Source organism: Zootoca vivipara, chromosome 1 (genome assembly GCF_965207765.1).
Source record: "Zootoca vivipara chromosome 1, rZooViv2.hap1.1, whole genome shotgun sequence".
Classification (NCBI taxonomy): Eukaryota; Metazoa; Chordata; class Lepidosauria; order Squamata; family Lacertidae; genus Zootoca; species Zootoca vivipara.
This window is the reverse complement of record NC_142582.1, coordinates 8373724-8395905: the sequence shown is the minus strand read 5'-3', so window position 1 is coordinate 8395905 and position 22182 is coordinate 8373724. Positions and strand designations below refer to the sequence as shown.

The following is a 22182-nucleotide window of genomic DNA, read 5'->3' as shown; positions in this document are numbered from 1 at the left end:
AACCTTTGTGCAGTTGGTTTCACACAGCCTTTCTGTCACAGCAGCTTTTACACGTCTTCGGCAAAACTTGACACGCTATGCATAAATTGCAGTTCTAGAAGAAGTGCAGTCTTAACCTGCAGAATCGTAGAATCCTGAAGAACATGCTGGTTTCAGATTGTGTGCGCATTATGGATTATATGCAGAGACGAAATAAACGCAATATGAAAATAAGTTTACATAAATTGTTAACAATGTTTCAAAAAGACATTTAACCCTGTCCCCTTTCTCTTCCATTAATCTGCGCTGGAGCAAGGAGTGGAAGTAATAGACAAAAATATTTCAAATGGCCTCTCTTAGTACATTGCTTTATAAAGTTGCTGATTCAAGCAGTAGCAGGATAGGAACACATGCTAATGCAAGAAACAGGGGATCCAGCCACAGCAGCTAGAGAATTACAAGTACATTTGAAGAAGCCTCTTAATACTTCGAGTCATCAGCAGACATTGATCTGGTTCAGTCATAATAGCAAACTATGGTTTAGTGTTACATGCATAAGCCTCTGCTCATACTACACCTACATTTTAAATGAACCATGGTTTATCCTTATGTCAATGCTTGAAATCATCATTCATTTTTATTAACTGTGATTTAGGACAGCTTCCCCCAACCTGGCGCCCTCCAGATTTTTTTTGATTTATTTATTTTTTAGCTGCAGCTCCCATCAGCCTTAGGCATGCTGGCTAAGGCTGATGGAGTCAGAATTCAGCAGCTTCTGGAGAGCACCTGGTTGGCAAAGGCAGGTGTAAGGAGACAAGCCAATATTGTATGCCATGGTTTCAAATGGGGTGATTACCTGGGAATCACATGCATTCTGTCGAGTGTCCCATGGCAAGTTATAAATGTAGGAAACATGCTCTGTGGAGGGCTGCCCTTGAGGTTGACTCAATGTATTGGTGATGACTTATCAAGTCCCGAATGACCTGGGACTTTAAAAGCTTGAATGCCTCTCTAAATATAGTCCTGCCTGGGTGTGTTAAGATCAGCTGTGGGTGCTCAAACTTGCATTCTGCCATCAGGTGTCAAACATCATGCAGCGATCTGAGAGAGGGTCTTCTCCGCGATGGTGTCCGAGTTGTGAAACTCCTCTGCAGTCTTGTCAACTCTCTCTCTCTCTCTCTCTCTTTCCCATTTACATGCCAGGAGAAAGCATGACTAAATCACTCCGGCCTTTGGAAAGGTTTAATGTTCAGCTAGAATTTGTAGGCATTTGCATTTTTATGATTGATTGAAATGTGGATTTTATTCTGCACTTAACGTGTTGTAGATTGGCGTTTCCAAGTGCAATTTCATTGTTCTTTGTCCTGAGATCTTTGCAGGGAAAGGTAGGCTATTAATATTTCAAGAAATAAATAACATCTGGGTTCAGCCATAACAAGGAACTGCCATTAACTTAAAATGGAAGCAAAAGCTTGTTTCATTGTGGCCCTGGCCGGGGGGGGGGCAGAGGGAGGGAGTGATCAAGAGCCCAAATTTTATTCACATTAATAAGGCAATTGGCTCAGTTTAGATAGCATGTCCACCCCACAGTTGAGAATGCTGAATTGACAGGTCATGCTTTGAGATCAGCCAGCCAGCCAGAATCAGAAATGATGGCTACAAAAAGGTTTTCAAACCATGGTGTGTGCTAACGTATGGTTTTCACTGTGTCTTAAGTTGACAAACTATAGTTGTAGCTATACCTCTGGAGGCTGCTGCTGCCTCGTAAAAAAAAAATGGGAGTGATGAGATGGAAAGTGAAAGCAGATGTGGGTTCTGAGCTATTTCAGTTAATGATTATTCATTCCCAGTACAGTGGTACCTCGGTTTATGAACACAATTGGTTCTGGAAGTCTGTTCATAAACTGAAGCGTTCATAAACTGAAGCGAACTTTCCCAGTGAAAGTAATGGAAAGTGGACTAATCTGTTCCAGGCGGTCCGTGGAGTTCTTAAACTGAAGCGTTCATAAAGCGTTCATAAACTGAAGCGAACTTTCCCATTGAAAGTAATGGAAAGTGGATTAATCCATTCCAGACGGGTCCGCGGAGTACTCAGCCTGAAGCGTACTTAACCCGAAGCATGGGTGTAATTGGTTCCAGAAGTCTGTTCATAAACTGCAGCGTTCATAAACTGAAGCGAACTTTCCCATTGAAAGTAATGGAAAGTGAATTAATCCGTTCCAGATGGGTCCGCGGCATTCATAAACCGAAAATTCATAAACCGAGGTGTTCATAAACCGAGGTTCCACTGTATACTTTGGGGGTGCAAAATCTTTTAACACTCCTTTATGTTGTCACCCCAACAATATTCCCATTTGTAAATTGGAGACAGAGATGGAGAGACTTGTGTACCCTATCAATGGCGGGCATCGCAGTTCAGATCTTGGGCCCAAGTCCTAAGATGGTCCAGAATAAACAATGACTGCTTTCACTTCATCCAATATTATTCTTGATTCTTTTTCTTATTATTATTATTTTTATGGACTGTATGATACAGAATATCTTTTCTGTTGCCCCATGTTATGTACAAATTGACAGCATCTCTTCTGGACTGCAAAAAAGAATGGCTAAACAAGGGAAACAAGCACTCTCTTGTTCTATGTATATATTTAATTTTAATAATAGTGGTAAGATTAATGTGGTTTCCTGTCGAGCCTCACCATTTTTTCTTTGTTGATTTTGGCATGCTGGCGCATCATTTGTTCTCTGATTATCGTTTTGAGAAACATTGTCAGTAACTTGGTTGAATAATTGATCTTCATCTCTAATTATCTTGTTCTCCACAGGTGCCTGGAAAAACTCCAGATGGGACTTCGCACCATCTCCAGTTTGAGGGAAGAGAAAGACAATATGCCTCCTTGCCCAGGTAACTTCTGTTTTAGATTTACATACTCTCACTCCCTTGGTATATGCATACATGTGTAAAGCACACACAGGCACACTGCTTCCGCAGGCAGGCTAGTTTTCCGCTATTGCCGCACTGTTTAGCAAAATCTGCATCAAACAGACATCTGGCAACGAAATGAGAGATTATGCTGCAATTTTGTCGCGCTGCCCTTCTGCTGATGATTTAGTGCCATCTTTATAGCTGTGTTAATAATTTAGCCAGCCAATTTGGAGGGAGGGGGGGGGAGGAAGAGTAAAGTCTCTCTCAATGAACATGTCAGCAAGAGTCATGATCTGCCGAAGAAGAATATGACATAGAGGAAGCTTATTCCACAAGAGTTATAGTAGGTCTTAGCAGGGCCTGAGACAGAATTTACAATGGAAAAAAAACATAGCTAGCAATGACAGAATTGTGCTGTGAAAAGTTCAGCAGCGCAGCAGTTTGTGGCTTCAGAGGTGAGTGAAAAGAACTTCACTTACCTGGGAATAAGACCCACAGAACGTAACAGGACTAACTTCTGAGTAGACCTGTGCAGGATTGTGCCGTAACTCTGCTCTGTGACTAAAGAACATTGGAAGTGAGGAGAATTGTTAGAACTTCTCTTGATTATGGGGTGTGTGGAGTAAACCTGTGATCTTCAGATGAAGGGCAGTATAGAAATTTAATTAGGAAGAAGAAGTGTTGCATTCCTAGGCAAAACTCTGTTCCTTTATTTTTAGAAGGTTACACAACCACTCCGTTCCTTCTCAGGTTTGCAAAATCAGAACCAAAGATGCTCTAGGCACAGTGTGTGTTACTCATCACCAGGCACCTGTTGGATAGTACCTGCGACTTTCCCACCTGTGGGGTTGCTTCTCCTTTCCCTGGATACTCCCTGGAGAGCTACAGAACCTCTCATAAGGTTCTGATTGTGTGACCCTTGATGCTGTCAACTGTAATAAGCACCTGTTTGGCTGTATATTGAGACGGCTTTGTGTATGCTGTTAACAAAAGAATGGTAATGGCACATGACCTTAGGATTGCAATTATGGAGGCCCATCTTTTATTTTATTTTTGAAATAACCCTATCACATTGTGAATGAATGTGTACAGATTTGTTCTGAACTGTTGTTGCTTGCACTCTTTTAAACGTTGGTTGTTGGCTTGTTGTTTTTCCCAGTGAAGAGTATTTGGGCATTTATTGGCTTAATTCCATGGAAGCTAAGAAGTACACAACCCCTCACATATACTTCCTGTTCTGCTTTCCCTTCTTTCCCTTTCAAGCCATTTTTTTCTTATCTTCCTACCAAAGGGTATGGATTAGAAATGGAATATCTGTGTTGAGGTGAACTACTTCTGTGGAACAACCACTAGCACCTCAGTTGGGTAGCCCGCTGCCAACACACATCTCATTATTGATTGTAGCCCAAGTATTCCAGTTGACACACATTTCCTAAGCACTTGAAATAGCATTGTGGGCTACTTCAGATTTGCTTCTCCTTTTTGTGAAAGAAGGTATGGTGTGTGTTTGTGTGTGCTACAGAACCGTGACCAGTGACACACACCACATTGATGTCTGTGTCCTCTAAGCAGTAACAGCTCCACAGTACATCCTCCAATTTATCTGTCAACTTCCTGCGTAGTTAAGTCCATATCCATGGTCCTGCGGAGAGCAAGTCAGCAACCATTTGTTCTCCTCCCTCGCCATCCCTGCTACTGGTTTCTTGAGCTCCCTGTGGCAAGGCAGGGCCTGGTGAGCAGAGTTCAAAAGTCGAGCCCAGGTCAAATTCCAGGAAGGCAGGCCCGCAAACATCAATACGGGTGGTGAGTTCAGGTTGCAGGATGGCTAGCAAGGGGCAGGTTCCAGAAACAAGGTAAAAGTGGAGGTCAGGTCTCGGAAAAGGACAAGCAAGGATGTGGTTAGCACCACGGAGAGCTCCCAGTGGGCCTGGAAACCAGAGAATCCTTACTTGTATGCTGCTTAATAGCTAGAAAACTCTGAGGGAACCTTGAGTAGGTTTCCGGTTTCCTCTAGGTCAGGGGTCAGCAACCTTTTTCAGCCGTGGGCCAGTCTACCGTCCCTCAGACCATATGGACCGCATATTTTGGAAAAAAATAATGAATGAATTCCTATGCCGCACAAATAACCCAGAGATGCATTTTAAATAAAAGGACACATTCTACTCATGTAAAAACATAGTGGTTCCCGGACCGTCTGCAGGCCGGGTTGAGAAGGTGAATGGGCCGCATCTGGCCCACGGGCCTTAGGTTGCCTACCCCTGCTCTAGGTAGCCAGCGGCGTCCCGTGATGAATAAGTTCCCGCCTTAAAAGGGACCTGCTTCCTTCAGGTCCTTCCTTTGCTTGTGGCGACACAGAAGTGACCGCAGCTTTGGAAGCAGAGTGTGAAGGCAGCTTTGGAATTCTAGCCACTTGATGAGCAAACAATGGTTTGTCTGAGTTAGGGAAAAAGAAATACTTCCATTTGACGTGTAACAACCCTCTCCTCAGGGAGGCCCGCCTGGCACCAACTTGGTCATCATTTTGGAACCAAGAAAATACCTTTTCATTCTCCCAGGCATTTGGGATTGGATGTTTTTATTCCGATTGTGGTTTTAATATGTATTTTCATTACGGTGTTTTTCTTCTGGTTGTAAATCACTTTGGGACTTTTGGTGCGTCAGTGAAGCATGAGACTCTTAATCTCAGGGACATGGGTTTGAGCCCCATGTTGGGTGAAAGATTCCTTCATTGCAGGAGGTTGGACTATATGACCCTTGTGGTCCCTTCCAGCTCCACAAATACTTGATTCTATTATTCTGTTTGATGGGCATCTGCCATGGATGCTTGAGTTGTGATTCCTGCATTGCATGGGGTTGGACTAAATGACTCTTGGGTTCCCTGGCAGCCCTACAGTTTGATAATTCTACGTAACCGGTGCCTTTCTCTTAGTACACGGACAGCCAGCATTAGTGCCTGTCAGGTGTTATTGGACTACAACTCCCATCATCCCTGACAATTCACTAAACTGGCTGGGGCTACAATTGGAGTTGTGGCCCATAGCTACATGACAACATGTCAGCTATCCCTGTCTTAGTACTTCACAAGTTCAGGATCCTTCCCCACCTTGAGAAGGATGGTTTCTGGCTGAAGATGCTTTTGCTGGCTCCCTTGAGTATTCCTACAAAACTGTTCTGGCGTCTGCTAAATGACAGTGTGCCTTCACACTTCTCCCTATTTTCCTGGCCGCCCATGTTTTCACTCAAGTGATCCTGTTAGTATATTTTTTACAAGAAAGCCTTGTGCTCTTTAAGAGGTTGGGTGTTACTCAACTGTGTTTTACTCAGAGTGGGCACACTAAAATCAATGGCTCTAATGGAGCAATTTTCGTCCATTTTAGTGGGTCTACTTTGAATGAAACTTAGTTGAATGCCACTCGCTGTATTTATGCCATGCTTTCATTGATGCGGTATAGCAGGGCAGAATCGCAACAAAGGGAATTGGCATCTTAATTTCACTCCCCCTAGTATTTTGAATAGTGAGAAATCTTGGGCATGAGCACCTTTCAGAAGCAATGCAAAAATGCTCTAAATCTAAGAGGTAGAATAAGAGTAAGAGGTTGAATAATGTACAGCATTATTTTAGTTCTGTTTTGCATTATGTTTCCTAAAGGCTGTGGCTTATATTAAACAGTATTAAGAGTATCAGATTGGATTTATTGGGTCTCTCCTGTAAGAAAAGTTTTCCCAGGCTTTAACTTTCTTTAACTATACACCAGAACTGTTAACAATGTTCTCCAGTTTAAAGGGGATTTTTACATTTCAGACTATCTCTTTCATTCACATCTGTGACTAATATGGGCCGTAATTTGCTAACTTAGTATCAGAGGAGCTATCTTCCTTAAAAGTTTAGTTTGGCTCCCCACTGTTTTCCTGCATGCCTCTGGTAATGAGATATTTTCAAGATCCGTTTTTAATCTTCAGAAATTCTTCTCCGCTACTGTCCATTCGCGTTGTGAGTCCCACTGGCAGGTTATATATTGCAGAAAGTTACAAAAGTTTCCATAAAGGAGCAGGTTAAAAGGCTGAGGCAAACATACCCCTCCGCCCAGTTCTTTCCTTCCGTCCTTTGATTGCATCCTTTCACTCATTTCCTCTCCCTAACAGATCTATTCCATTCCTTCTGCGCCTTCAAGTTCAAGTCATTTCTAGGCCTGCAGCCACTGCTGTCTTCCATCTCATCTCTGAATCCCCTCTATTTCTTTTACATCTGCTCCGTAATAGATCATCAGAACTGAATATAGTACCCAGCTGTGCATGTACTATTGATTTATATTACATAGGAGCTTTTTCAATATTGTTTTCCATTCAGTTCTCCTCCACCTCAACATCTTGTTTACTACTTTGACTGCTGCTTCTGCTGGGCCTTTAGCAGATTTACATTGTTCACACGAACACAAAGATTCTCCTTTCCTGATCGATTCTAAATCTAAATCAAGCCATTAATCTTACTCTCTGCTTTTTCAAACTTCAGTTTTTATCTCTGTTCCGGATATGTATTTGGAAAGGGTTTAAGAAGCAATCAAGATGTTCCATAGCCTTTGCGTTTCTGAGGGTTGAAGGGGTTTCATTTCTGCTCAGTCACCTGGAAGATTAGAGGCTGGTGCATTTGTGTGGCAGCCTCTAGTTTAAGTGAGAATATCTGGAATGCGGTCCTTTAAATAACATAAGCAAATTTAGATTATCATTTCTGAATATTGATATTTCAGCTGGTACAAAAAGGTGAGGTTTTTTATTTCATTTTATTTTAATTTGAGAATTGTGTGGCGGCAGGCAAATATTTCAGAATAAATGCAGAGCAATTAAGTTACTCCTGCTCCTCCCTTGAAATGACTTAGCAAATAAGGGGAGGAGAGGGGGGGGAGTCATGTTGCGTGAGGAAGAATCCCCATTCTACTCGCATATTCCCCAGTTAGCACTACAGTACAGTGGTACCTCTACTTATGAATTTAATGCGTTCTGAACGCACATTCGTAAGTCGAAAAAATTTGTAAGTCGAATCCCATAGGAATGCATTGGGAGAAAAAATTCGTAAGTAGAAGCAACCCTATCTAAAAATTCATAAGTAGAAAAAATCCTATCTAAACCGCATCCAAGATGGCGGGCGGAGCTCCATTCGTAAGTAGAAACATTCATAAGTAGAGTTATTCGTAAGTAGAGGTACCACTGTACCTTGAATTCCTCCCCAATGATTTGCTTTAGATTTACCTGCCAGATGAAAAGAGGCAGGCTGAGCCTCACTTGTCCACTCACCAGGAGTACTTGGCAGACACCAGTTAAGAGTGAATTGAGCAATGTTGGGCTTTGGCTTGAAACCAATGGCCCTCAGTCTGAGTATCAGTTTGGTGGGGCTCTGCAAACTTAGGGTATTGGCTAACCTTGGCAACAGCTTGGAGTGAATCAGACAACGTTGGGTTTGGGGGTGATACCTATGACCTTCACTTTCAGTTTAAATTACTCAGTTGGGGGGGGGCTGAAAATTGTGGAGCTTTCGCTGCAAAACTATTGGCGAACTTTGGCACCGGTTTGAAGTGATTTGGACACTGTTGGGTTTTGGGGTGTTAACTACAAACCCTGGTTTGATGGATCAATTTCTGTTTCGGGGAGCTGCAAAATGACTGCAAAACCTTGGCACAAGTTTGGAGGGAATCCCCAATTTTGGCATTCATTAGCATCCAGGGACTGTCAGGAATGCAGGTTCATCCACAGGTCAGGAAAAGAAGACATGGATGCCCATCGCCTTTCGTTCACAATAGTAAAAACACAACGGTGTTCATTCTAGGCCATGGGTAGGCAAACTAAGGCCCAGGGGCCGGATCCAGCCCAATCAGCTTCTAAATCCAGTCTGTGGATCATCTGGGAATCAGCGTGTTTTTACATGAGTAGAATGTGCCCTTTTATTTAAAATGCATCTCTGGGTTATTTGTGGGGCATAGGAATCAGTTCATTATTATTTTTTCAAAATACAGTCCGGCCCCCCCAAAAGGTCTAAGGGACAGTGGACCGGCCCCCTGCTGAAAAAGTTTGCTGGCCCCTGATCAAGGCTAATCTGCCCTAGTTGAAGACGTTGCTGAAGCTGGCGTTTGGTCCCTGTGTCCCTCTCTAGCCCTCTCCTCCCAAGCAGCCATAGACCCCGTCGAGGGATAGGGATCCCCCTCTGGACATTGTGCAAAGCTCTTCATGATCTGGGTGTCAGTGGAGGAAGAGAGCCAGCTGAAGAGGGGCTGAAGCAGTGTCTGGCTCCCCTCTGTCAGAGTACGACCCTCGGCATTCAGCCCTGTCCTGCTACTTTCACCTCCCAACTTTCCCCTTCCACAGACTGGTCCTCTGTGTCCCACCGCCACTGACCTGGGTCTAAGTCCCACGACTCTTTGTCTTCCAGCCTTTCCCTGACACATAACTAATAAGCCTGATGAAGGATTATACTTAGCTAAGAAAGGGGCTGGTGGAGATATGCAGTCATACCCTATTAAAGTGGGTGGGAACGTAGTGAAGCCAAAATCCACTGGCAATGCCATTGGTACAGCCTGGTGGTATTTCTATGCAAGGATAACAAGTATACCAGATGCGCACCATGACAGTTTGCAGCAACACTAATCAGCAAGGGCACAACCTTCCTAGCTTTGCTATCCCAGTTTAATACCAATGGTTGGGTGGGAGAAGAGCCTGCCTCTTCCTAAGCAAATAAACATGCTGGTACTGTAAATTCAGTTAGCTGTTTTGCTTTGGAGCCTGCTTTTGAGCTTCTGGTTGCTAAATCACGTTGACTTTTTAAATAAGCATCAGTGTTAATGGAACATGAGTCCTAAGGTGGCATGAGTTCTCTGTTAGGAAAAGCTGTAAAGGAAAATAACCAGGAGTCAATCAAATCAAACATGCGTCTTTTTTATTTTATTTTTAAAACCCCTAATACTAATAAAAAAATTACAGTCATAATTTGGCAACCTTGTGTGGGAAACTTTCTGCTAAGTCAGACCTTCCCAAGGGCTCGGGAGTGATGGATACTTATTCTTATACTGGATTGTGTTATTTAATCTCCAGAAGGGAAGGGAAAGCGTAAAAGGCAAAGCCAGGGATTTGCTGGAAAGATAAGAGATCTTCACACTCGCTAGTTGCTCTAGGGCTCTAAGGTGAATAGAGCAATGTTACTCAGCAATGTTAAAGCTTCTCACTTAGGAAGAAAAATAGCATGATTCTTGCCAGCCATGCAGTGCTTTTTTTGGCACCGTGAATTTGACCATAAGGCAAGGTAATGCTAATATACTTGAAAATCTTCCCCCTTGCCCGCCCCCCCCTCCATGTTGGATGGTTTTCATTTAATGGAAAATATCCATTGACACTCGTACTCAGAGCAGACCCATTGAAATCAATGGACTTAAGTTATTTAAGTTTTGATTTCACTTTGAGTATGACTGATGTCGAATATCACCCAGCCGTTACCTCCAGTTAAAATTAGCCTGTTTCCTGACTTTGGCTTCATTGCAGTCTCCTTCTACACAAGGGATAATTAGGAGCATTCCAAGTTAGAGAACTCTTGGTGCCTTTAGATATGAAAAGTTTCTCCTTTTGGACCCCAGAAATAGACTCTTAACCAGAAGTAGAGGTCAGCCACTGAGACCTTTAATGATCGGTATTAATATGATGTATCTCCTGTGCTTTCGCCACCTTTCGAGAAAGAAATGCTGATTCTTAAAAAATCAATGTTTCGATTCTTCTCAGCCCCTGTGTTGATTCAAGAACAACATTTTGTACCATAAAGGACACTGGAAAGACTATAAAGGGTGAGATCTCGTTGTACAAATCACTTCTGGAGCAGTGAATAAAATGGGTGAGGGGAATTACTAAAGTCTAAGGTGGGCCTTATAAAGGACATCTAGACTTATCTCAGATAAATAGCTTGTCTTGCAGTAGCTCATGCCTTTGACATTCAGGACCTGCCATGGCTGCTTTACTTTCCCCCGGCTACTAAATAAGTCTAGTGAAATGTCCCAAGGGACCCGAGGCTTCCCTGCAGCGTAATTTGTTACGGTAATTTAAGAGGGGCGAATCAAATAATAACTTGACAAAGAGGGGAGTCAACACTATTATACAACTGCTGTATTTGCATAAATTCGACATCCTTGCCAAACCTTGAACGAATGCATTAATTCATGTCCATAATCACCCTGAGATCTCTTAGATTCATGTTCTTTATTTTACACATTCACCCTTCCCATCCAGCCTCTCCCATGCTATTGTGCAAAATTAATCTGCTCACTAGAAGGCATTTGTCTTCTGGAGTCACCTTACCATTTTGAATATTCCCCTTGAGGTTGAAGCAAGATGCAGAGTTTGCAATTACTTTTTTCTCTCGCAAGGTTACGTGCAAATGTAAGCTTGCGATAACAGCCACCAGTCTGAGTGTTTCATTGCCATCGCCAAACTGACGGATCTGTTATATATCTTCCTTAGCGATATTTTGTTGTTGTTGTTGTTGTTGATTTGGCTTGATAAATAACAGTGCAGTAAATTTATATTTGCTCAGCTTCTTTTCACCCCAGTAAAAGCTATGTCCCCTGTTTGAAAACGATCCCCATTGACTTTGTGGGCTGTATCGAACTAAGTCGTTCTGCTAGTGCAAGTACTCCTAAATATGTTGTGGGTTTTCCCCTAGCCCTCCAGATCAGATTTAGGGGGAGGCAGGGAGAGGGAGGGGAAGTTGTGTTGCGCAGCCAAAAGTACTTGGCACCAGTGAAATTGTTTGGATCCCACCACTGAGTCTCATGCTGACAGTCTAGTTCCGAGTTTTCCTGTTTAATTGAAGGCAGATTCCTGTTAGAGTGACATCTAAGACACTTCTGACCAACATCTGGGCCAGGGCTAGCTGTGACTGGCTGAAAGGAATGCTTTCCAGACGTTTGCCCTCACCCTCTGCTTGTTGGGAAAGAGCTCAGTGGAAGAGCTTGTGCTTTGCATGCAAAAACTCCCAGGTTCAGCCCCTGATGTCTCTCAGTCGAACCGGGGAATGCTGCCATCAGAAACTCTGGAGAGACAGTCCCAGCCAGTGAAGACGATACGGAGCTATAACCTGACTTGATAAAAAGCAGCTTCCTATTATTTCCCTATACTCACATAATGGGGAACATCTGTACAGTTCATGGGACTGAGCTGTCATCATTAAATCACATTCTTAACCAAGTCATTTCAACAAGTGCTATGAGAAGGTGTTGCAGTCCAACCACAGCTTTCCATGTCATCGTTTTTCCACATAGGTCAAATTTACGAGCTCAAAGACAATTTGATTTTGCTTACACTAGGATGTTTCATTCATCATATTGGGCATACCACACTGTTTCGTGTGTGTGTGTGTGTGCCTCTTTCTGCTGAGCCTTTGTCTCTTAAACTGAGTGCAAGGGGTGGAAGCCAATGTCCGTGTTATGTTCCATCTGCTTGCAAAAACTTGGCCCAGGATGGAAAGAACAGCAATTGCTGTTGGAAGGAATGTAAAGATCTAGGGCCAGAACTGTGGCAGAGCTGCTGCTAAGGCTACAAGCAAGCTACTAGGAACTGGAAGCAATCTAGATCAGTTTTAGAGATGTGGTCATGGGTTAGAACACCAGAGTACTGGTGAAGGAAGAGGAAAGGAGCCCAGCAGTAGGGATGAGCCAGAGACCCCAATGTCAGACAGAATTGACTTCTCCTGCTGAGTTTTGCAAGGGCAACAGCAACACTGAGGTGGCGAAGGAGGAAGCCAGCAGCCAGAGCCACCCTATGGACTGGTTAGTAGGGTGAGATGCAGTCACCTCCAGGCTGCCCCTGCCTAACACCAAATTACTCTGAGATGAAGAAGAAAGGCTCTCCACTGTGCAGCAATTTGGGTGCCCTCTGTGATGGGATGAAAGTTGCGAGCAAGCCTTTAGCACAAGTGGCTGATCACAAAACTGACAGGAATGCCAGGCCTAAGTGACCCTCTGGGTTTCCTCATATGTGCACCCACTTTTCATACGATCCATCTTGCACAGCTTCCCGTTTTTCTCTCCACAAACTGGATGTGGTATTAATTGTGTCAACCCATGCCTAAGTTTTAAAAAGTTTAAATGGCAGCTGCAGAGCTCACCAGTCAGGATCAGGCCTGCAGCATACTGCCGCATAACCCTTTCCCCACCATGGTCTAGGCAAAGAAATATCCCTCCCCCTCTCCCCGCCCAAGAGGAAGATTTATTATTGGAATGAAATGCAGATTTGAGAGTGGTGCTTTTCATTCTGACCACAAGGTGTGAGGAGGGTGGTTTAAAAAAACTGCTGTATGCTATAGTCCCAATCCTGACACCACCGCTACCTGTCTGATATTTAAACTTTTAAAAACTGTTGCGTTCACACAAGTAAATTCGTGTCTAGTTTGGTCACCACTGCTATGGGCTGTACTCCTTACAGCTCTCCAGCTGTTTTGGGACTACAGCTTCTATCATCCCTAACTAATGGGACCAGTGGTCAGGGATGATGGGAAATGTAGTCCCAAAACAGCTGGAGGGCCAAGTTTGGTCATCACTGCTTTACAGCCTTTTACACAGCATCCAACTGAACCATGGCATCCTTTTGTAAGTACGGAAGTGGCCTGGATTTCTGTTCCACTGTGATCAAACTCTCTGGTTTACTCTGCAAGGAAAGTTCCCTTAGATCAAGGTATTCAGCTCAAACATAAAACAGGGAAAGACACTTCTTGAATATGGACACCTCCATGCATATATTGTCAGGTGTGTTTGCATCTGAAATCCGAAAGACTTTCTCTTATAAGGGGAAGTAGAAATTTGATACAACCTACAAAAGCAAAAAGGAAATTGCTTGACGCGGATAATGGAAGGGGAATAATTTGTGCTCCTTTAATGTAAAGTGGAACAAAGCCTGTAATTAACAAGTTGCGTTTTCTGAAAGCTGAATTGGGTCTTTTATACTGAAAGGCATTCTTTTTGAAGGAAGTCAAGGAGGTCACAAGGTCAAAGCATCAAGTCGTGGAGTTCAGCTGTTCAACCAGATCTGTAATCTCCAAGGGAGTAACTAAAGAAATTTCAACTTGCAGGAGGGGCAGTGGTGTCCTGGTATCAATGAGGGCATTTCTTTTAAAAACAAAAAACAAAACAAAGCTCCCTGAAACCGTTAAAACCAGTTGTTCCAGAATAATACTTTGGAGATGTAGACTAAGATCAGAAAGGGAGAGAGAGAGAGAGTTGGATTTTGTCGGTTGCTCTCTTAATGGCTCTCAACTCATCCTCAGAAAGAGCCAGTTGATATAAATGAGGTGGTTTAGAAGTCAGTTGGTTCCTTGTAACTAACAGTTGAATAATAAATAGAAAAGGAGATACATTTTTAAACTGGTTCCCTAAGTAGTACATTTGTACAAAGCGAAATTCTTGGGGGAACAGTTTTGTCTATCTTGGCATATGGCCCTCATGGCCTCAGAGCTAACTCTTTAAGCATAGGTAGGGGGGAAAGATTAGCCCTGAAGAGATCTAGGAAAAAAGCGCTCTCCAAAGAAAGGCATGTTAGTACATATAAACAGAGAAATTTATTATTACATTTCTCTATTTAAATTTATTTAAATTTAACTTTATTATTAAATTTCTTAAACCATTAAGAAAAGGATAGCATGTAACCACAAAAGTATGGGAGCAAAAATTATTTTTTGAAAACAAACCATTTATAAATGGTAGAGAAAGAAACACAAATTTTAATGGAAAATGATTTTAGTCAAAAGAAAGGATTTGGCTCTCTCTTAAAAAATAAAGAAAATTGGATGCAAGTTATAAAGAGGAAATCAAATTTTAAAAAAACAAAAGCGTTTGTCCCATAGAATAGATCAAGAGGTTGGTGTGTGGAGAATGCAGAGCTGTGCTGCAAAGCACAACCTTGGCATGGATAACGCAGATACTGTAATCACTCAGGAGATGGGAGATTGAGAAGCTCAGCTGGCCAGCTTGCAGGGAATGTGCAAAATTGGAAGTGGAGTGAAATAGCTATCTAGAGTGTTGTGGTATAGGGGTTGAGGGTTGAATACAGGAGACCTGGTTTCATGTTCCCCTTTATGTCAAAAGAGACCAAAGGTACATCTAATGGAGGTTGTGCATTGGGTCAGTGTGGCAACTAAACAATGAGGCAAATCTGGGTAATTTGGGGGGGTCTTCCTTTCCTCTGATTTGAACGATGACAGTGCCGGATTGCCAAATAGGCAAAGTAGGCACCCGCCTATAGGGGCCCCAAAACAACAGATCAAAATAATAGGCATCTGATCTTGAAAGAAAATTACAAAAACGTATTAGGAGATAATTTGCGATGGGGGAGCAAGATTTTTGCGATGGGGGAGCTAGATCAGGGGTCAGCAAACATTTTCAGCAGGGGGCCGGTCCACTGTTCCTCGGACCTTGGGGGGGAGCAGACTATATTTTGGGGAAAAAAATGAACGAATTCCTATGCCCCACAAATAACCCAGAGGTGCATTTTAAATAAAAGCACACATTCTACTCATGTAAAAACATGCTGATTCCCGGACTGTCCGTGGGATGGATTTAGAAGGTGATTGGGCCAGATCGGGCCCCCAGGCCTTAGTTTGCCTACCCATGACCTAGGGGGCTTTCCACAGGGTTTAATCCGGCACTGAACCATTATGTCAAGATCCACTACCCTCAAGGATGCAAAGCTCTCTGTTGCTTTGTTTTTTCCTGTACATTCTGTACAGAATAGCATATATTTCTCTAGGTCCATGGGCTTTGCAAGAAGGAGACGGTCTACATAGTTTACTGTGGAGCGCTGCTTGCTGTTAAGCACAACACCGAGGGGAATAAGGGGGTCTCCTAACCACTCTCGGCACTCTTAACAACTCTGCAGACCTCAGAATTTTTCAAGAAAACCCGTAACTGTTTCAAGTGGTGCCGCAATGCGTTAAAAGTACGGTTTTCTTCCGCGTATAACACGCCCCCATGTAGAAGATGACCCCTTTATTTTGGACCGCAACAAAAACTTGGGGGGGTTGCTTGGGGGGAGGGAATTGCCCAGAGTTGTTGAGTTTTGGGGGGGTCGCCGCCACCAATCGCTTACAGCCTGCCCCGCCAATGAAAATAATACGCATCGCCACGGCCACCAATTATCTGTACTCTCATATTACACACAGAAAGATACTGTATAGTGGGAATGTGGCCAAAGAGGTTTACCCTGTATGATGTGACATCAAGGCAACACACACACACACACACACACACACACACACTTGAATCTTTTCATGAGTTGAGATGCATGGAGAAACAGTTCACACAAAAACCCATAGCTTGACGGAGAGGAGCACCTTATTGGACCCATTTTTTTTCTCCATTTCAAAGATCACCTGAGTCAAACCTGAATGCTGAGTGCTGTGTTTATGATACGTTTTTGAGCATGCATGTGGTTGTTGTGTACCATTTTCAATTTTACTGGCCCTTTTTTCTGCCTTTTTTCCTAACGAAAGGTAGAAATTAATAAGCGCTTGAGATCTTGCAACGGTGGCAGGCGTACGCTCTTGTGCTGAAAAGCTTGAGGTGACATGTAACTAAATTAAAGTGCGACTTTATCCCAGTGGTGTGCATGCTTAACAAAGTTCTTGCTGCTTAACTTTCATCTCTTAATAGTGATGCGAGTCTCGCATTACTAGGCTTTTCGCTCCTTCTTTTGGCCTCAGAAGACTGAAATGCATGCAATCCTGGGAGACCCTTGGACAAATGTTAGTTTAAAAAGAGTTAATCCCCTCTGAACCAGTAAAATAAAAGGGAAAGGGAAGTCAGGAAGCCCCGACTCAAGAGGAGTCCAGGAGGCATGAATTTAAACGGCAAGGCGGTTGATAGGGAGGTGAGAAGTAATGTTAAACGGGAGAGACATTATTCAGGTCAGCATCCTTCGTGAGGAAAGTAATTGATATCTGGTGCTTTTGTAACAGCTGAAAAAACAGCATAACATGCTCTACACGACTTAACAGCCGTAGGAAGTGAGAGGAAGGAGGGTGTTACCCTTGAAGGAAAGTGAGTTGCCTACCAGTTTTGTTCCACTTCAAAGTTAATTTAGTATGGAGAATGCAAAGTGCACATTCAGCTATCTGTTAGGCCGTGTTCTAGAAACGGGTGCATGGCATAATCTACGGAGCCGAGGAAAGCAAAATCCAGTGTGTATTAATTCTGAGTGGCTCCTGATGCGGAAGAGGGCTTGGGGGGAGCACCCAGGGAATCGGGGGGTGGGGGGGGTCATGAGAAATTAAATGGAAGCCTTTTGCTTCCAGTCAGAACCTTTGCCTTCTGGATGAAACAAGGTGCGTTCTACTGTAGAGTGAGAGGCTATAGATAGCAACAACATTTGGCAAGAGCAGGCAATCTCAGTGGGATTTCACAGTTGAAACTCTGTGCAAATGACTTTTTGCTTGGATCAAGGTGCCACAGCAACTGTATTATATGACAGCAATTTGACATTTTAGTTATCAATTTTCATTTTAAAAAAATAAATAAAGTAGAGGGTTGTTATTTTTTTTATTGAAGTAGCAGGAAAAACAAACATGAAAAAGGTATGTTGTGCACTTTGATGTGGATAACCTAGTAAAAAGAAGGAAATGCACAGATCATTTATGCACAATATTTTCTGTTGCTTAATAAAACACCACTTCTTCTTTTTTTTAAAGAAACACAGAGAATTCAAATAATATCACCTGACATTTATATAGAAACGTCTTTCTAAACATGCTGGAATGGCCAAAGACAGGCTTGACTGCTCTCATTGCTAACTGTTTCCGTGAAGGCTGAGGTGTCTGTAACGTACATCTCTTACCGTATGTACTGTCAAAGACACCTGGAAATAGGCATTAGGGCAGCGAAAAAGTTGTACCATTTTGAAGAAAGCAAAAATCCCTTCAAAAGGAGCCAAACTGCACAGTCAGAAACCCTGCGACTGTTGTTAGTGCGCAGAGCCAATTGTGTCCTTGTATGCTTTTATGGAGCAGGCAGACAAAATATTATGAACGCTTCTAGGGCTAGAATCAGATTTCAAAGTCTTTTTGTCTCACACAGACGTCTAGTAGCTGAGAGAGAGTTGGAAATGTTTCTTTCTGTTTTGCTTAACGGTATTTTTCATAGATTCTACTGTTCCAATAGGACCCAGGTGGGCTAAACCACTGAGCCTAGGGCTTGCTGATCAGAAGGTCGGCGGTTTGAATCCCTGTGACGGGGTGAGCTCCCGTTGCTTGGTCCCAGCTCCTGCCCACCTAGCAGTTCGAAAGCACGTCAAAAAAGCAAGTAGATAAATAGGAACCGCTACAGCGGGAAGGTAAACGGCGTGTCCATGTGCTGCTCTGCTTTGCCAGAAGCGGCTTTGTCATGCTGGCCACATGACCTGGAAGCTATATGCCGGCTCCCTCGGCCAATAATGTGAGATGAGCGCGCAACCCCAGAGTCGGTCACGACTGGACCTAATGGTCAGGGGTCCCTTTACCTTTACCTTTACTGTTCCAATATGACCCATTTCTGCTGCAAAACAAGCTGGGATAGCTCAGTCCGTGGAGCATGAGGCTCTTAATATAAGGGCTGTGGGTTCGAGGATTGTGTTGGAGGGGTTGATTAGATGACCTTTGTGCTCTCTCCCAATTCTATGAGCTATGCTTTATTCTTTATTTTTAAGACACTTTAGGAGTGTGACAGACCGGGGGGGGGGAACCCTCCCCATGCTTCTCACAGGGAGAGGCATTGTTCCTCTCCAACACGTAGACCTGCTGATAGCAAAGAGAAATGTCTGTTTCTTAAGAGAGCATGCAAAGTTTCAGGTAGCAAGCCAGTAATAATAGCAGCTGCAGAATAATCAATGCAAATCAAGACACATTGAAGGGGTGCTGGGCTGAAATGTTTTGCCAAGTGATTTTCACAGAGGTTTTTTTGAGGCTGGGATTTTTATGGATTTCCAGGACTCGGGATAAAGTGGGGCTTCTCTGATAGATAAAAGGTAAAGGCCATTGAACTCCCCAGTTTAGCTTTGTTTATGCTGGATTCAGGCAGGACCCTTGCCCTACTATTCCTGGAGAGGCTTCCAGGGTTTGAGCATAGCACCCTTCAGATGCACAGCATATCCTCTAGTACAGGCACCCCCAAAGTTCGACCCTCCAGATGTTTTGGACTACAGTTCCCATCATCCCTGACCACTGGTTCTGCTAGCTAGGGATCATGGGAGTTGTAGGCCAAAAACATCTGGAGGGTCGAGATTGAGGATCCCTGTGTTAGTTCTTTGCTGGTATTTGATGAGTGTATCTCATCTATCCTCTGGGCATTTAAAAGCGCTCTGCTCCTTATTATATATACACCGTATTTATTAAAGATTTTACAAAGCAGAAGAACCCTTTTCTGATAAGAAAGATTGAAAAGTTCAATAGCAATCTTGGGGTCTAAGGACAATTAAGGTTTTAATGAGAGACCTAAGACAATACAGTGGTACCTCGGTTTATGAACACAATTGGTTCCGGAAGTCTATTCATAAACTGAAGTGTTCATAAACTGAAGCGAACTTTCCCATTGAAAGTAGTGGAAAGTGAATTAATCCATTCCAGATGGGTCCGCGGCGTTCGTAAACCGAAAATTCGTAAACCGAGGTGTTCGTAAACCGAGTTTCCACTGTATAGGAAAGCTTGCTGAAAGCACAATAAAAAGAGGTTTGGGTTTATACTTTGTTTCTGTATTATCTTTACAATCAGTATTACTGTTCGTTCATTCAATATAGATACAACCAGCACAAAGACTGTTTCTACCTAAAGAAAGATAGAAATAAATAATTTTCTTAATCAAATGTGACATCAGATAAGGTTCTCTACAGCATTGCTTTGTTGCAGGCGAGTTTTAAATTGTTTATAACTGCTGATTGAGAAGGAAGACGAGAAATGTGTGAATCATACATTTTGTTATGTCATTTGCTGGCGCTATTCAAGTATAAGCAAAAAAAAAAAAACCACCTTGGAACTGTTCCCAAATTACATGAAACTGGTCTTAGCCAACACTACGCAATGCTGATCCTTACTTTGTAATCCAAATATGCAAGCAAACCACGGGTATTAAATAAAAGCAGCAGTTGTCATTTCTGAGTAACAAATTTATTTATTTGGTTCGCTTGCTGTCCTGAGGTGACTGGGACCTGATGGGGTTGATAATGAGCATGACCTACAAGATTAAAATGTTCTGGAGAAGAACAAAAATTACTCAGTGTTACCCATGCAAATAATTTAAGTGCATTGCGAAAGTCAGTGACACCAGCTTTCCTATCTGTGCATAGGCCATACTGTTTGCACATACAGTGGTACCCCAGGTTATAAACACTTCGGGTTACAGACTCCGCTAACCCAGAAGTAGTACCTCGGGTTAAGAACTTTACCTCAGGATGAGAACAGAAATCGTGCAGCGGCAGTGTGGTGGCAGCGGGAGGCCCAATTAGCTAACGTGGTACCTCAGGTTAAGAACAGTTTCAGGTTAAGAATGGACCTCCGGAACGAATTAAGTTCGTAACATGTACATGTTACTGTACATGCATGACTGTATTTTTAACTATAGGACTTTATATAATGCGCTGTTTGTGTAACGTTCCTCACCTTCCAGTGCGGTGTAGTGGTTAATAGCGGTGGACTCGTAATCTGGTGAACCGGGTTCGCTTCCCTGCTCCTCCACATGCAACTGCTGGGTGACCTTGGGCTAGTCACACTTCTCTGAAGTCTCTCAGCCTCACTCACCTCATAGAGTGTTTGTTGTGGGGGAGGAAGGGAAAGGAGAATGTTAGCCGCTTTGAGACTCCTTCAGGTAGTGATAAAGCGGGATATCAAATCCAAACTCTTCCAGAGTGGGCGGCATATGATAATAATAATAATAATAATAATAATAATAATAATAATAATAATAATAATAATAATTACAGTCATACCTCAGGTTACAGCTGCTTCAAGTTGCGTCTTTTCGGGTTGCGCTCCACGCTGAACCCGAAAGTACCGGAACGGGTTACTTCCGGGTTTCGGCGCGCACACATGCGCAGAAGCGCTAAATCACGCTTTGCGTATGCGCAGAAGTACTGAATCGTGAACCACACGTGCGCAGACGCAGGTTGCAAACGCTGCAGGTTGCAAACGTGCCTCCCGCACAGATCACCTTCACAACCCGAGCGCCCACTGTATTATTAGTTCCTGGTTGTTCTGCAGCACCCTCTGGTGTCACATTTTAATAACACATTATTAACGTTTCAAGCACAACGTAATGTGTCCATTTACGTTACGAAAATATTTCCTTAACCCTTCCTTAACGTTATAAACCATGAGTGTAGATCTGCCCCAGGTTCATACCAAGATTATTATTATTTTTTTAAAAAAAACCTCAGATTATGGCATAGCAACTATTTATATGCAAATCAGCAAGGAAACTCACCAACTGTGTGTCAGGGTTATAAAGAATCAAGGTTGTCCAGTGTTTCATGTAACAGGGAGTCATATTATTGGCACCTCTCTGGTCTAGTTTCTAAATAGGAGGACATCAGGGCAGGTGTAGAGGGAAGGGACTGAAATTCAAACTAGGCAGTCCTTTGAAGGGAGTGTATCAATGTACATCCCTTCACACAACCTCAATACCTCGACACACACACACACACACACACACACAGAGAGAGAGAGAGAGAGAGAGAGAGAGAGAGAGAGAGAGAGAGAGAGGTTTCCTGCTTAGAAACCAGGGGCATCAGGAAATAGCAGCAGTTGCAACACCAGTATATATGGGGGCAGAGCACACAAAAAAGGCAGATACAGTGGTACCTAAGGTGCTACTGGACAATCTTTAAAAAATAATAATATTTATTTTGACTGCATCAGACCAACACGGCTACCTACCTGAATCTAGAACAGTGCTACCTTGGTTCTCAAACTTAATCCGTTCCAGAAGTCCGTTCCAAACCCAATGTGTGCTTTCCCACAGAAAGTAAGTCAAAATGGATTAATCCGTTCCAGACTTTTAAAAAACAAGCCCTGAAACAGCAATTTAACATGAATTTTACTATCTAACGAGACCATTGATCCATAAAATGAAAGCAATAAACAATGTACTGCAGTCACACAATCAATCAATCAATCAATCAGTAGCTGAAATGGGTTCCACACAGTCACAAAAACAAAACAAAAAGAGCCGCAAAAACAAAAACACAAAATAAATAGCAAAAACAGACAGACCTCAGTGTAACACTCAAAACAGAAGTGTGGC

General features: G+C 43.0%; 1 protein-coding gene across 1 annotated transcript in view; it reads left to right on the top strand.

The window, feature by feature from the left end:
* PARD3B (par-3 family cell polarity regulator beta) overlaps window positions 1-22182 on the top strand; it is a 538536-nt gene that overhangs the window by 489219 nt on the left and 27135 nt on the right. The window contains exon 22 of the mRNA XM_060281957.2: window positions 2805-2884. Within this exon, the coding sequence (XP_060137940.2) occupies window positions 2805-2884 (80 nt within the window). The remainder of the gene's footprint in view (window positions 1-2804; window positions 2885-22182) is intronic.